The sequence below is a fragment of the Anolis carolinensis genome, chromosome 1 (assembly GCF_035594765.1).
Source record: "Anolis carolinensis isolate JA03-04 chromosome 1, rAnoCar3.1.pri, whole genome shotgun sequence".
Classification (NCBI taxonomy): domain Eukaryota; kingdom Metazoa; phylum Chordata; class Lepidosauria; order Squamata; family Dactyloidae; genus Anolis; species Anolis carolinensis.
Genome location: NC_085841.1, coordinates 361,789,411 through 361,806,558, shown reverse-complemented (window position 1 = coordinate 361,806,558; position 17,148 = coordinate 361,789,411). Strand labels below are relative to the sequence as shown.

At 39.3% G+C, this 17,148-nt stretch overlaps 1 protein-coding gene across 2 annotated transcripts; it reads right to left on the bottom strand.

Annotated features, from left to right (window-relative positions):
- Positions 1 to 1,144: 1,144 nt before the first annotated feature.
- cnih1 (cornichon family AMPA receptor auxiliary protein 1) lies at positions 1,145 to 16,645 on the bottom strand. 2 transcript variants are annotated; one of them, XM_003227819.4, is made up of 6 exons: positions 16,456 to 16,645; positions 10,070 to 10,138; positions 9,764 to 9,811; positions 6,510 to 6,622; positions 4,802 to 4,945; positions 1,145 to 3,687 (listed from the first exon to the last, which is right to left on the bottom strand). In XM_003227819.4, the coding sequence occupies exons 1-6, from the start codon at positions 16,534 to 16,536 to the stop codon at positions 3,660 to 3,662; spliced, it is 483 nt and encodes a 160-aa protein (XP_003227867.1). In that variant the 5' UTR covers positions 16,537 to 16,645; the 3' UTR covers positions 1,145 to 3,659. The 2 variants fall into 2 exon arrangements, with proteins under 2 accessions (XP_003227867.1, XP_003227866.1); XM_003227818.4 differs by lacking the exon at positions 9,764 to 9,811 and having other exon boundaries at positions 16,456 to 16,636.
- Positions 16,646 to 17,148: the final 503 nt, after the last annotated feature.

Sequence of the window (17,148 nt, the reverse complement as noted above, 5' to 3'; positions counted from 1 at the left end):
CATCCTGGAAAACTCACAGCAACCCAGTTATTGCGGCCATGAAAGCCTTTAACAATACAGCCAGTAAGCTATTAGGAAGTGTGGAGTTCAAGACGCCTGGAGGGCCAACATTTGTCCATGCCTGGGTTAACTACACAGTGGAGTGGTTTTATGGATGCAGACAGTATTTTTCCTTCTGACTGTAGCATGATCCGATACATTGCACTGAATCTGACTCCAATCCCATAGACTTCAGTAATTTAGCAGGGTGCATTTTTTATTATTACCCTGTTTCCCCTAAAATAAGACATCCCCAGAAAATAAGACCTAGTAGAGGTTTTGCTGAATTGCTAAATTTAAGGCCTCCCCTGAAAGTAAGACCTAGCAAAGTTTTTGTTTGGAAGAATACCCGCCAAACAGAACACCAGAGCATGCAGGATCAGTAAATATACGTACCATAGATATACGTACATGTAAATAATGGTAGCAACAAGAAATTCTTGATAGGATTCACAGTTTATCTGGTTATGCTGGTTTGTGATGACAACTACTGTACAGTATATAATAAATGTTCATTTTTTGTTCAACAATAAATGTGAATTCTTCTTCATGGAAAAATAAGCATCCCCTGAAAATAAGACCTAGAGCATCTTTGGGAACAAAAATTAATATAAGACACTGTCTTATTTTCGGGGAAACACGTTAGGAAAGGCCCTGAAAAGGTCAGGTATACTGGCTCTTATGTTTCCCTGTTCACAGCCCACGACTCCTTCATGGATCAGGTATTACAATAAATAAGTTCAAAATAAATAACCCACCTTGACTTTTCTGCTGTTTTTACATAAAAACAAATACTGCTACAAAGCTTTGATTACAAATTTTATATAAATGGAACCTATCAAACCAGATATACCTCCTATTCCATTTGAACCTTTTGAATGTTTCCAGATATGAGATTACCTTTATTTGTCATTGTTGTGTGCCTCCAAGTTATTACATATGATGTTCCTATTATGGAGTTTTCTTGGCAGGATTTGTTCAGAGGAAGAAGTTTGCCATTGCTTTTATCGGAGTCTGAGAATGTGACTTTCCCATTGTCATCCACTGCATTTGAGTATTGACGCAACTCCTGGTCTCCACAATTCTATTTCAGCACTCAAACTACTACATTACTCAGATTACTTTTATTGGGACAAGTTACTGTCAAACTGTAGGTTTTGTTCTGATTTACAGACTAAACATAACAACTCTATTTTATTCCCAGGCAGCTGCTCATCTTTTATTTTAAATTCCATAACCTTCTTGATCAAGATATTTCAATAGATATTGCTTCTTGTGGTCTGCTTGTTAAACATCGTCTTCCTACAGCTTAAATTCACTTTGAAAACGTGCAGTGCCGATTTCAGTAGATCAGTGCATATCATTTAGAAGCAAGTAACATTTTTTTCAGGTACAATTCCAGCCCCTTTACAACAGTGACTTCATGAATTCTGTTCTTAACTTTTTATCCTTGAAGCATATAGATTTTATATTCTCTACCCCCAACACATTTTAGAACTACAACAGTGTTAAATATGTTATGTGCATGTAGAAATTGGAATGTAAACTATCCTATGAATAAAAGCAGAGTGTTTTAAAGAGAGGCACAAGTCAAGGCAGTTTCATAGCAGCACCTAATTACCTATTAAACAATTTGAGAAAACTGTGGAGGAAGAAGCTTAGCAGGTGTCACCCCCACTTAGAAAAACAGACTGAGCATCCCTAATCCGAAATGCTTGGACCCAGAAATGTTTTGGATTTTGTGTTTTGAATACTTGCATATACATAATAACATATCTTGGGAGATAGGACCCACAAAATCAATTGCTGTTTCACATACAAACAGTTTGAAAGTAATTTTGCACAATATTTTTAAAAATAATTTTGTGCACGAAACCGAGTTTGCATATAACATTGAACCATCAGAAAGCAAAAGGGGTTGTATCTCAGCCACCCAGGCAGGGGATTTTTGAGTATATTAGAATTCCAGTTAAGGGATGCTCAAACTATATGACATTTAAAAAAATATACAGATACACTTCATTACACAAATAATAGGCATGATTTTGTCTATAACTTTACAGTAGCTTCTTCTACATGCCACCTACTATTAACCTAAGAAAACTGAAGACAGCAGCTGTATACCTAATCATGACTGTCAAAACTGAATATGATCTCTGTATGAGATGCCTCTATTTCACCCTTATTTCATCCCATCTTTATTAACCAAGAAAATTGGTTAATTTTCTGAAATATGTAAGCTTGACTTCATTGGACCTAAGATAAGTACAAAGCCAAATGTCCGGCTTTAAGTTGTCTCTTGTACTCAAGAAGTCTTCTGTTCCAAAGGGCATTAATAAGAGGAATGGTTGTTGCAACAGAGTAGACTTCTATTACAGATAACTGTAAGATACTTATAAGTTCAATCTGCTGTGTTGTACTTGATATCTCCCCAAGAACATTCATGATCCAAATTGATTTAAAAATACAATCCAAGGGTGAACACTATACATCTCTTGCAGAGAAAAAGAATAATTTGTTACGAAGTCTACACTTTTGCCAAACACTGTTCTCAAGAGTCAGACTGAAGTTCACCTTTGTATGATTTCCAGCAAACATCCACTGAAAACTGGCCAACTGTCTTCTACCTTGCTGTTCAACTATTTAGCACAAGCTGTTTGAAGCTGTCACTCACTTTAAAAATTGAACAGTAGTGCTTAATAGCAATGCATTAAGAGCCAGTTTTACAGTTACAGAGTTTTGACAAAAACCTAAGCAAGTAAACTAATTTATGTCTTTGAGACTTTTATTGTATTGCACTAAGGAACAGCAAAGATATATAACCAACCTTGTTGCAAGTGTGCCTCTCTATGCAGTTCTACCTTTGTTACCAGGTTTGATTCAGGTTAAATGGTATTTGAGACTGGTACACAATATGCTTTTAAAAATGTACACTTTGCTTCCCAAGCATAGCCATATACCATAGAAAATTAAAACATGGGGCATCAACTTCATTACTTGCTGTAAACATGGAAAGTTTGAGTCATGCACATTACAGGGACAGAATATCCAAGTAGTAAGAAACAGAACTACAACTCTTTCTGTGATTGTACTCATGTATTCATCTATAAGACACATAAAGGTTACCTAAGATATAACATACAGAAAAGCGTTCAGTCCTTCAGAAACACTTGGTACCTACAGCTGACAGCTAGATGGGAGTCCATGGGCCAATTGAGCCACTAAAAAGTCCAGTAAACAAAACAAAACAAAGCCCTCTATTATACTAAGGACAGTATTTAATACAATTATAACCAAAGGTATAGCTGTTCCTTTTGGAGTGCAGGGTCAAAACTGTCCAAAGCCAGTGCCAACTTCTTTACATTAACTTATTACTGTAATACTTGTCACTTTATATGTCCCAGTAATATATATATTTTAAAAGTCTTTCCATAAGTATTAAAGTTTAGACACATTTTGGGATGGGGAAGAAGAGAGGATATCATTTTCCCCTACTGAAACCGTGATCACCAGATTCCATAACTTAATCTTGATACCAGATTCTTTGAAAATAATCCTTTGTTTTGTTGTGGCTTTTCTGCATGCACGTTGCTGGAACCAAGTCCATCAGACGTCACCATTTAAGAGCTCACCAAAACATAAATCATGCTGTGGAGGAAAGGAGAAGCAATAAATATGCACATATGTACCTGTTACATTTAAAATTTGTATTACCTAGGCATCCCAGTGATAAACCTTCAATACTAAAATTATGGAGTAAGTTTTATGGGTGTTCCCATTAGCCCCCTACCAATGAAAGCATCTACAAACACAGTATCTATCCAATAGTGTGGGAACTGTAACCAACATTCTGAACTTCTGCCAATTGTGATCTGGTCTTCTTCCCTCAGAAATTTAACAGATGTCTTAAAGATAAGTTTTCTTTTTTCTTTTCTTTTTTTATTCCAGCTCATTTTAGCTCAAGAGATATACCTAAGTGGTGACTGCTGGTTCATATAATCTAGTAAATAACATATGACACCATCCCAAACATGTGAGAGGCCGAGCTTCTCGTATGCTTCTGCAAAGGTGTTTAGAGTAGCTTGTAGGTCTTCTTCTGAATGTGCATAGACTACGTTGTCATTGACATATTGGAGATGTTGTGGTGACCTTGGTTTTGGCTTTCAGTCTGCTGAGGTTAAATAGCTTGCCATCTGTCCAATACATGATTTCCACTCTGGTGGGAAGCTTCCCATCAACAAGGTGAAGTATCATAGCGATGAAGATGGAAAATAAGGTAAGGGCAATGACACATCCCTGCTTGACACCTGATTCCACCTTAAATGGGTCATTTTGGGAGCTGTTGCTGTCCAAGACTGTTGCCATCACATGAATGAGGGAAACCAAAGTGAAATTCAAACCAGACAAAAGTGTTTACTGTTAAGGGTCCTAATTTGGGATTGGAGGGGTATCAATCGGGGTTACACTTCTGAAAAACTGTGTTCATTACTTGAGGGCACTTCTGCATCTCTTTGTTAAGCCTTTTGATTTTAATTGTCAGGAGGCACCAGATCCTGCCTGATCATGGAAGCAAAGTACAGTCTGCCTTGGTTCTTCCAATGAATACCAGGTGAAATACATGGTATCATCATACATTGACACGCAACTTGAAGGGGCACTCATATGCACATTATGAGATCTGCTTTCATAAATTTTCCACCATCTGGAAAACAATATTCAATCTTGTACAATTAAATATGAATACATATAATTGACCACTTACCCATATAGGTAGTAAAAAAAGGATAGAAGGTAAAATGCTAGTTTGCACCATCCCTCCTTCTGGCAATATGCTAAAATATCTGCATTCATTATGGTTGTTGGGTCATATAGTCCTGGTCCACTCATCACAGGCCTACTCATATACCTGAAAAAGTGAATTTGTATTTTTAAAAACAACAAAAATAGGGAAAAAGGATGTTTCTAGGAAATGTACCTGCGACAAATGTGATTATGTGCATTATTATTACATAATATTATTGTACTATTTATACTCTGCTTTTCCCAAAATGGCTCGTTCTATCTGAAACATTACTCTCATATATAATGTTAATATATAAGCATTTCTTTATTCAGCAATTTTATATATATATATATCCGCATTCACGAAATTGGGGATTTCACCCCTGCCACCTTAAAAGGTTTGCAACCTAAAAATGTATGAACTGACCACAGCTTCAGCCAAAGGTAGTCAAGCATAGGCCTAATTAGCAAACCTACTAAATAATCCATCTTGTGAGACCCATTATAACAAAAATAATGCATTCATCCTAAATAAATTGAGACCATGCATCTGGAAGTTGGGAATCAGCTAAAGACATTGATGTCATGTCCCTCTTATTTCATTGCTGATCTTCATTTCTGTACAAAAACGTATTATTTATAATAATGCTTTACGATGTTACAAGCATTGGGCCAAAGAAATCAGACTTTTATCACCTTTGTCACCCTTCTCTAGAACTGTTCTATGAGGAATAATTGAAGAAGTTGGGTATGCTTAGCCTGGAGATGACTGAGAGGTAATATGATCAGAAAATTATCCAAAGGGCAATCATACAGAAGGTGATTCAAGTTTGATTTTTGATGCTCCAGAAGAGGCATGGACAAACTTTGGCCCTCCAGGTATTTTCGACTTCAACTCCCAGCATTCCTAACAGCCTCAGGCCCTTTCCTTTCCCCCCTCAGCTACTTAAGTTTGCCCATACCTGCTCCAGAAGGCTGGATCCAAACATTTGAATTCCAATTATTAAAAAGAGAGATATTTCAGAAGTGGTACAAGCAGCCTTGAATGCCTGACTTGCCTTTGTTGGGGATTTTAAAAAGAAGAACTTGAATGGGCATCCAATAGTGATGCTTTACATCCTGATGCCCTGCAAAAGCAGGAGGTTAGACCCAAAAAGTACCTCCCAAGTCTATTATTTTTTGATCCCATAATAAAAGGTAGGAACACCTACAAGTGAAATGTAATAAGCTTCTTATGTAACTGCTCTTACATGAGGGCAGATAATAGGCGGCCGTTTTCATCTTGCTCTGCTCCCTAAAGGTATCCCGTTGCTTCCTGAACATAGATAGCAGTGGATTAGACAGATTTTAGTTTGAAGCTTCTATCTCCATATATATTTCTAAAGGGGAACACAACCTCAATAGAAGACATGAAGAAAGAGCTTTAGGTTTTAATTAGACCTCAATCATGAGCAATGAAAACCAAAAAGAGACGTTCTCTCTACTCGGAAAAAGACAAGTGTACAGGATACCTTTGTCCTAATTTAAATTACAGTCTTGGTCATTTCCTGACTTCCTAACAATAAGAGATGGATACACATTTCCCTTTAAGTGAAACACGAAGACACAAATTGCTGGGTAACATGCAAATGCATACATTGAATAACCATGGCCACATATTACTCTTCATAAACCATTCCCAGCAGTACCTCCAAATGTGGTAAGCCAATAACGGCATATTGAGTCCGAGCGTGAGCCACTCTGTTGCACACAGAAACATAACACAGAAGAACGCATGGATAAGGTATTCCGGAAGGACAAGCTGCAAAGAAGACACATAGGTCAGCCCATTCTGTTCCAACATTTAGGATATCTGGGTGACACTACATTTCAGTAACTGAAGTCATTGTTTGGAAAAACAAGAAAAAGATAGCATAAGCAAAGCTGTCAGTAGACAAGAGAAGCCAGTGAATCGGAACACAGGAAGACTCCTGTATCTGTGGAGGATACAGTCCAAGCGAGGCCGTCATTAAATGAAACCACAGATATGAACACACACCATTACATTAGCTTGTTTCCAATCTCAGCACACCATACAGTTTACACTAGAAGGCCTAGAAATGTCTAGAGGTATGCTCTATAGGAATTGTCTAGATTCTCTAATACAGTGGTTCTCAACCTCTGGGTCCCCAGGTGTTTTGGCCTTCAACTCTCAGAATTCCCAGCCAGTTTACCAGCTGTTGGGATTTCAGGGAGTTGAAGCCAAAACATCTGGGGACCCACAGATTGAGAACGATGCTAACTGAATTTTATTGTTCTGTACTGTAATGACTGGTTTACACATTCAACACACATTTTTAAAAAATGGTTTGATCACTATTTATACAATTTACAGCATGGAAGGCAGATTATATAGGATACTATTAAATTAACCAAGAACTTGTAAACATCTTCATTCGTTTGAACTTTCATCCTAGGAAAAATTGAGTTTACTCTAGGGGCTTTGTATCTTTCTCTCCACAGTGCAAGAGCAGATGGGCCTACAGCTGGAACATTCCTGCTTATTTCTAGTGTACTACCTTCAAATTACATTTTACAGATGGGATTCCAGCTGGCTAAAAACAAGCAGCTACTATCTCACTTAAACAAGGTGGGGTTAAAATGCTGTGTATGTAAGGCTAAGGCTAATACACCCATTTAAAGTGCAACATGTATAGAAGTAAACACACAGCCCAAAGGATCACAGGCTATACAGTTTTTAATTTCCAGAGATCCTGAAGTAGCAAGACTTGTTCACTACATCTCCCGATTAGGTACAAGGCATCTATCTTAGAAATGATATCTCTGAACATCATGATTAATTAGCTTACTCAGAGAATTTGTTAAAATGATTCTGAAATGTGTTTGTCTTTAAATTAAAGACCGAGTCTCCCTATTCTGGAAATTTGAAATACTCCTAAAACCAAAACTTTTTTGCCACCAGCAAAAAAAAAAAAAAAAACAGCACAAATTCCGCAGTGCAGAAGAGATCAAACGGCTGGAAAAGTACATCATACTCATTATCTAGACTCAAGGATGGGTGTTTCTACTGCAGGAAAAGTGATCTCTGATTTACCTATTTCATCATGCTTTCAAGTGAAAAATTGATCTAAAGTGTATGCTCTGTTTGCACAGGAGCCTATGAGGAACATCAGTTTGTACTCAAGAACTGGCAGCCATCAGCCATATAGGATAACAGATCTGAGGAGCCTGGATGTATCTAAGGCTGCAAATACTGATATGCTCAGTATGAAAGATGCAAACCTTGCAATCTGCACAGAAAAGTCCCTCAACATGACAACTACTGCTATAAAGTCATTATACATGTAGATTATTTCTCATTAAACATTCCGCATAAGACAATGGTTTCACCCATATCAAGAATGTATTTATAGCAACAATACTCAATCACATGAAAGTCCAAAGACTCTCGCCTACATACTTTAAAAAACAGTTTAACAAATGTATAGCTCAGAGAAGCACATGTTCAACATGCATATGGTAATATCTTGTTGGTTAAAAAATCTGTGATAAGGGAATGCATAAATGTAGTGAACATTTTCTCACCCTCCCACATCAAATGAAAGATGGCTGAGTAGGGTAAACTGTTCCATGCAGTTATTGCACGCACTCCCTTCCGCATGCCCGCTATGAGAAAGTAACTCTCCATCAGTCACATTGACACAATCCTCATTTTAAGAGGATACATTTGCTTTCAGGATGGAGAACAGTTCCTACTGCTGCCATTTGGCTAAACGCTGGAAGGATAATTTGGCTACTCTGTACAATCCTTTTGTTAAATACTTTTCAGGCTTAATTTTCCCCTAAAATAGGGACAGTGCCATATTTGTGCTCATTGACTATTTCCTAGAAACTCTCCAAAGAGTGGCACTGGGCCAACACTCTGGAGTGCTTCTGCAAATGTAGTCTAGTAAGTCCATGCCAAAAGGAGAGTAGAGGAAAGAAGAAACCTTTTCCCAACTTTCTCAATCAAATTTCAAGATCTGGCCAAAGGCAAAAGGTAAAGGTAACATGTGAAAAATCAAAACACGTTATTTGAAGCTACCATTCTAAACATACGGGTATCTTGCTGGTATCTATAAAATTAGGATTTTCCTTTTTTTGTTCACTAACTGAACAGTTCCATTTATTTAAACAACTAACAGAGTAAATATGGTAACAACACACCATTTCCAGCTGCAGGCTTTGAATCCCACCAGGAAGGGCTACCTCAAAAGAGGAGTTTATGGATAATAAGTAAACCCACCTCTCCTTTAAACTGAATGGTTTTAAGGAATGTAGATTGTGGATTTCACAAAGCTTGGTGTAATCCAAATCGTATATTGCAAATGCAATACAAACCATGTACTTACAAATCAAGGAACTAGCCTTAGGACAGTATTTAACACACCCCACCATAAATTCCCTGGAACATGATTCAGAGTAAAATCTACACCACGGCAAAACAGAGTTCTCATCTTAACCAAACTAGATTTGTAAAGGGATCTTCATATTTAAAAAGAAATAAACAAGAAAGTTTTAAGCAGAGGCTGGATGGGATGGCCATCTGCAAGGGGTGCCCCGATTCTGTGTTTTTGCGCGGCACCGAGTTGGATTGGATAGCACTTGTGCTCTCTTCCAACTCTGTGATTCCATAATCAAATCTATTTGATTCTTGGCACCAAAGCCTGACAGCAAGCTTGAGTTATTATAAAAAATGTAAACATGTAACAGTTTTCCCCATCTCCTTTTAAGCAACTGAACTTAAAATGCACAAAGTCCATGAGGTTAATACCACCCCTGAATTGACAAAAGACAAGCAGATGAACAAGCACACTGATCAAAATAATCATACAGATGTTCCCAACAAATGAAAAACAAATTAGAGTGGCATTAAGACATTAAACTAAGAAGCAGTACACACCTTTAAGGCAATTTTGACTCTTTTAATCTTTTTAACCTTTTCAACTGTCTTTGTGCCGAAAATGTAAAAAGCAGATTGAAAGAATGTTAGTATGACCACTTGCAAGATCACTAGCAGAAAAGCAAGTCAGAATTTCAAGCTACAGGAAATAAAGTAGAGCAGAGACAGAATCCTGCCAAGACACCTTAAATCTATTAGGTATAATCAAACAGCATTTTACTAGTGTTAAGTTAAAGGAATATTAAGTACAAATATATAATCAAGCTGCAAATTAAGGCAAACAGTTCTCTCACATGGAAAACTTACAGGATTAAGTGTATTACACTGGTCTATCGGATTCTTGTAGTCAGTCTTCAGCTCATCAAAAGCTATAATCTAGAATAAAATCACAGTTGTTAGGTAACAAACCAAGAACAGGTCAACTGCAGTGGATAAACACTTCCAAAGCCATTGTACCATACAAAGATTAGGTCCTAGAGGCAAATTCAGAGTTTCATATCCTTTCATAACCTTCCATATATGTGGTGTTCATTTTTGCAGCATTGATCATTCAGACTTAATTAAGATGGCCTCTCTGCGAATCTCTAGTTCCCTTGGTGCAACTCCATGGTCAATGTCCACCAGAAGTTAATTGTGGAATAGTGACCAAGAGAGTCCTAGAATTAACATCTAAGAATCTCTAAGTCTTCCAACACAACTCTTATGGTTAAACATTAGGTGGAAACTGACCATAGAGTTAAACTGGAAGAATTAGAACTTCCTACAGAGGTGCCGTCTCTACTTTAAAAACTTTTTAAAAATGATGTTTTCCACAGTTGTGAGTCTCCTGTGCTCATAAACCTAGCAAATGTGGAAGGCTGATTATACTGTACCACCTTGAGTCCCTGTATCGGCTGCAAGTAGAGATAAAAATAAAGTAAATAAATAAATAAAATACTGTATGACTTTCTCAAATAATACTGAGCAGTTAGGTTGCTTAAAGAACAAATTTCTTCTCCCCAATCCCCCTTCCAAAATAGTTTCTGGCTCCCTACTCATGCTTGAGCAAGACAGTTGAGTTCACAGTTTTATTTTCAATGATCTAAAGGAACAGAATGGAGGCAAAGTATGATCACTTTTTCAGCTTCAAAGGGGAAAGCTCAATATGCTGGTCTATTGATTGATAACCATAGCATCTGCTCAATGGCCTTAGGATAGCAAACAGCCATGCTACTTCATAAAATAGACATTTATTTTAACACATTTTATCCTAATGCTAATTAGGAAACACTTTCCAGTTCTGCATGGCATAATCCCAGCCCAAATTATGCTGCTGTGTGTATTTGGAAGATGATGGCAATTGGAAAAGAAGACTGAAAGGAAACTCTCTGATAGATTCACAAGCAATCCTTAATGCTTTGTTCTCATGCATGAGAAACAACATCCCCAGTGTAAAGAGAAAATTGCTGTTGAATCCAGAATAATATGAGATAAAGAATAACACTCATTGGCTATCAGATTCCAAACACAGAATATTCCTGGCCAAAGTTTTATTTACCTACACCAGGAATGACAAATGGGAGAGAGCAAAGCTAGCAACTTGTCACTACTAGAGATGGGAAGCAGGTGAAGCATGAAGACAGAAGCTTTTGAGGCCTAACTGAGCTGTGAACAATACTTTCTGCAAACTGTGACCTAAATCCAGTTATTAGTCTCAGAGTTGATTCACTGAACCAACTAGAGATGGCACACTGACAGACTGTATCTCCCCATATGTGCCTGTCTTGAGTGTAAGATCTTCAACTGACAGATTTATTTCAGGGCACATATATACTGACCACTTAAGTTAGTTGCAAACTGGTACTGAAGAAATACCACACACACTGATAGTACACTTAGCTCACAAAAGATACTCTTCTGCTTGACTATCAGCTCAATTTGTCCCTTTGTTCTCTTCCTGCAACCAGTAAGTATTTTAATAACCTTCCCAGACAGGTTTGCTGCTATATCATCTTTCTTTCTAATCCTTCTGCAATCTTCCCAGTTTTGCAGTCCAGCATTTCCATCAGTCACTTGAAATATGCCTCATTTATAGTCCCCACATCTGCCCCTCTCACAATTTCTCCCACTGTCATAACAGGCCATCATGCAGGTCAATGGATCTCTGTGGCCCAAGGATGGACTTTAGAATGTCTGTGAAGTATATGAAAACATTCATCTCTCCAATGTCTGCATCATAGTGAATTGTAAGGCTTAAAAATGCATTTAGTGTTGTTCATTATTCTGTGCACAAAATCAATTTCCAATGTTACAAAATGAGCCATCTGAAAAATGATTATCTATATTGATGTACATTTTCACCATATTCTCAAACAGGTGACACAGGTACTCTTCAAAAAATTGAGAACGAGTGCTACCGATAACCGTACAGATACCACACATACTTGTATAATATACTACATATACCATACAGATACACATGGACACATAAGTCCATCTGATGTATAAATTGGGGTACCTAATTTGATATTGAGTTAAGGTGCGGTACTTACACTGACACATATTTAAATCAACCCAGATTTTTGGAGTAAGAATTCTAGTCTCATATATGGCATGCAATGGCAGTCCCTAAGTTACAAACATCCAACTTATAAACAACTCACAATTAAGAACGGGGCAGAGACAACAGGAAGTGAGAGAAATCTACCCCTAGGAAGGGACATTCACTCCTGGAAGAGTTATTATCATGGGGAAAAGGAGTCTCCACCGAAGCTTTATATCCAATACTTGTTTCCACAACAAGCCAATTTTTTCAAAATGCAAATATCTAAAAGGCAGAAAGTGCTGTGAAATATTCTGAACATAGTCACAGACAGCAAAGGAAATACCACAGGGGTGGAAACCCTTCCTTATGCTATCCAAAGCATGTGTGTGTGTGTGTGTGTGTGTGTGTGTGTGTAAACTATCTTGTTTGTAACTTACTTGTGCCGATGATACACAGTTTGAATTTTTAAAAAACTTTTTTAAAACCCTAAGAGAACACCTTTTTAGGAATCTCTAGCATGATTTATGGTCAGCCTCTAACAGAGTCTCACAGGGGAACCTAGAGATTTCTGTAGGGAAGATTTTAATTAAAACCGTAAAAATTAATCCCGCAAATGTGAGCTGTTAATTCCCCTTCCTATTATGCCTAGTTTCACGTTATCTTTACCCTCTCTTTGTCCTCTCTTTCCATTCCTTAAGCCATCGCTCCTCTCTGATAATATTGGAAAGGATGTTATATTGAAGATGGGACAAGCTTGTTTTCCGCTGCTTGGGAAACTAGGACACTATGGAGCAACAGATTCAAGATGCAGGAAAAGAGATTCCACCTAAACATGGGGAACTACTCAACAGTCAAAGCTGCTTAGAAATGGAATATGCTGCTGCCTGGGAGTCTAGTGGAGCTTCCTTCTCTTGATGCTTTTTAAACAAAGGCTGAACAACCCTCTGTTGGGAAGGCCTTATATCCCTAACACGACAAAATGGGATGGGATTAGACCAGGCATGGGCAAACTTCAGCCCTCCAAGTATTTTGGACTTAAGCTTCCACAATTCCTAACAGCCAACCAGTAGTTGTGGAAGTTGGAAGTCCAAAAACCTCAAAAAATAATGTTTTCCATCAGAGAAAGCCCCTTCAATTCTTGAACAAAATCTGGTTACCAGAATCAAGACAGTAACTAATGAACATCACTGAGACACAAGAGGCCCAAGGCAATAAACACTCCAAGAAAATAAAGGCCAGATTACTTCCAGGCTATAGTTTTACCTATAATTCCTATTAACTCCAGCCAACATGGATGACGGGAATTGTAGGCTCAAACATATGTATGGACTCACTATATGGTCCAAATTTCGGAAATCAAATTTTTGGACCATTCTTCTTGATCAATTGGCATTCTTCTGGGGAGTTAACTACTATGCTATGTGAAGTCTGGGAAAGCATTCTCTCTTGACGTTTTGCATGCATTTGTAGCTGGCATCTTCAGAGGTCTGTTAGCAGTGAAGCAAGTGGAGTGTATATATATCTAGGAATGTCCAGGATGGGAGAAAGAAGCCTTGTCTGTTTAAAGCAAGTGTGAATGTTATAGGTAGCAAGCTTGAATAGAATTGAATAGCCATGAAGCTGCAAAGTCAATCAGTGAGAGTATCTGTATAGAGGTAGCCTGGACTTTGTTGCCTGGAGGCATCCACTGTTTGGGAAGTAAGAAGAAGAAGAAGAAGAAGAAGAAGAAGAGGAAGACGACGACGACTTTAGTTGTACACTGCCCTATCACCCCCGGGGGACTTGCATGCTTGCTGTCTGGAATTCCCGTTTCTGAACGGTGTTCCTTATTTACTGTCTTGATTCTGGTGTTTTTGAATACTTGTAAATAGATTTTGTTTATTTTCTGGTGCAATTGTCAACTTGCTTGTGGATTTCAATGGCTTCTCTGTGTAGTCTGACATGATGGATGTTTGACTGGCCCAGCATTTCTGCATAGGGAAGCTGAAGAAGAATCACAACCTACAAACCATCTACAAACCCACCAAGAAAATCCAACAAATGCTACGCTCAGCAAAGTTTAAGAGAGATCCTCTAGCCACTGTAGGAGACTACCGTATAGCTGTGGACAAGAAGTCTACATGGTGACCACCAAATGCAGCAGCATTGCCCAGACATGAATCAAACAACTGCAGAGTGATTCAACCAGTGAAGTCAGCTATAGCAGAGCGCTTGATGAACCAAACTGGACACAGAATACTATTTGAGAACACGAAATTGTAGACAATATGTCAGACTACACTGAGAAGCCACTGAAATCCACAATTACAACAGAAAGGAGGAAACCATGAAAATGAACAAAATCTGGCTACCAGTATTTAAAAAAAAAACACCAGAATCAAAGCAGTAAATAAAGAACACCACTCAGAAAACAGGGGAACTTCAGACAACAAGCAATCAAGGGCCACTTAAAACCTCCCAAACAGAAGGTTCCTCCAGGCAACAACAGCCAGGCCACCTAGAATCATAGAGCTGGAAGAGACCTCAAGGACCATCCAGTCCAACCCCCCACCAAGACACAGGAAATCGCATTCAAAGCACCCCCGATAGATGGCCATCTAGCCTCTGTTTAAAAGCCTCCAAAGGAGGAGCTTCCACTACATTCCGGGGCAGAGAGTTCCACTGCTGAACAGGTCTCACAGTTAGGAAGTGCTTCCTAATGTTCGGGTGGAATCTCCTTTCCTGTAGTTTGAAGCCCTTGCTCCATTGCATCCTAGACTCCAGGGCAGCAGAAAACAAGCTTGCTCCCTCCTCCTTATGACTTCCCCATACATCTTAATCCATGGCCCTCATCATATCTCCTCTCAGACTTCTCTTCTGCAGGCTAAACATGCCCAGCCGTTCCTCGTAGGGCTTGTTCTCCAGACCCTTTTATCATTTTAGTCACCCTCCTCTAGACACATTCCAGCCTGTCAACATCTCCCTTCAACTGTATCACCTATTTGCAGATGCCCTGCCTGGTTGACTTTGCTGCTTCATGGCTTCAAGAAAAAAAAAGGGCTGCTGCCTCGCCTCCATTGCCTACTCAGCTTTGGAATTATTATTAATATTATTGTATTTAACAGTTGTATTGTATTTTATATGTTTATTTTTGTTGTTTTAATGTGATATATTTTAGACACTATGTATTCACAATATGGCACTGAAGTGGCCAAACTGTAAGCCGCTCTGAGTCCCCATCAGGGTGAGAAGAGCGAGGTAAAAATATAGTAAATAAAAAATAAATACAGTAGAGTCCCACTTATCCCAGCTTCTGGATTATCCAAGCCATTTTTGTAGTCAATGTTTTCAATATATTGTGATATTTTGGTGCTAAATTCGTAAATACAGTAATTACAACATAACATTACTGCATATTGAACTACTTTTTCTGTCCAATTTGTTGTATAACATGATGTTTTGGTGCGTAATATGTAAAACCATAACCTAATTTTATGTTTAATAGGTTTTTCCTTGATCCCTCCTTATTATCCAAGATATTCACTTATCCAAGCTTCTGCCGGCCCGTTTAGCTTGGATAAGTGAGACTCTACTGTAAATGGCTACTCACTACTATTCAAGCTTGCCAACTGTAACACCCACACTTGCTTCTTCCCCCCACCCAGCACATTATTCCACAGAGGGTGCCTCCAGGCCACAACAGCCAGGCTACCTCTATGCAGATACCCTTACTGATTGACTTTACCGCTTCGTGGCTACTCAATGCTAACCAAGCTTGCCAACTGCAATATCCGCACTTGCTTTAAACAGACATCATTCCACAGAGGGTGTCTCCAGGCCACAACAGCCAGACTACCTCCATGCAGATACCTTTACTGATTGACTTTGCAGCTTCGTGGCTACTGAATGCTAACCAAGCTTGCCAACTGCAATATCCACACTTGCTTTAAACAGACATCATTCCACAGAGGGTGTCTCCAGGCCACAACAGACAGGCTACCTCTATGCAGACACCCTTACTTTGGCAACTCAATGCAAATCAAGCTGGCTAACGGCAACATCCATGCTTGCTTCAAACAGACAAGGCTTCTTTCCTCCACCCTCTTAAAGAGACACACACACACACAAACCCAAAGCCACTTCTCCTCTGTCCCTGCTGAAGAAGAGGCCCGCCCTCCACTCCACTCACGTGCCAAATGGCGAAGAAGATGAGGGCGGCGGTGAGGAGCAAAGCCAGCATGTAGCAGAAGGCCGCGAACGTGAACGCCATGATGGCGGCGGCGGCGCTGAGCTGAGGCGAAAGAGGAGGAGGAGGAGGCGCGCGGGGCACGCCGGGAAGGAAAGAACACCGAGCCAAGGAAAAGCCCCGATTGGTTCCTGGCCCCCTAAGAAGAGAAAGCCGGCACTGCGCAGGCGCAGTGGGAACCCCCGCAGCGGCCCCTACCGACAGATGGTGGAATTGCGGCAGAGCATAAGGTGATGGTGTATACATAGGCTCCCAGGCGAAAGGGGACACTGCGCAGGCGCAATAGGAGTGATGCCCCGCAGCGGTCACTATCGGCGGAAGGTGGAAGGCCGCCTGCAGGAGAGGAAAAAGGGGTGCGCAGGCGCATTGGGAGCCTCGTTCTCGCAGAGAAAAAATGCCCCGCAGCGGCTCCTAGTGGCAGAAGGTGGAATTGTGCAGTGTTTCTGCAGAAATTTCTTACTAGTTTGTCATTGAATTTTTTAAATTGTACAAAATGAATATGGTTGTGGGTGAACTAAAACTCACACCATGCCAGGAGAAACTCCATCAGTACGTAAAGTTTGTGTTGCTGGGCAAGTTTGCTCTGAATGGGGTTGTGTGCTCTCTGGCTGTAGGGTAAACTACAACTCCCACTAA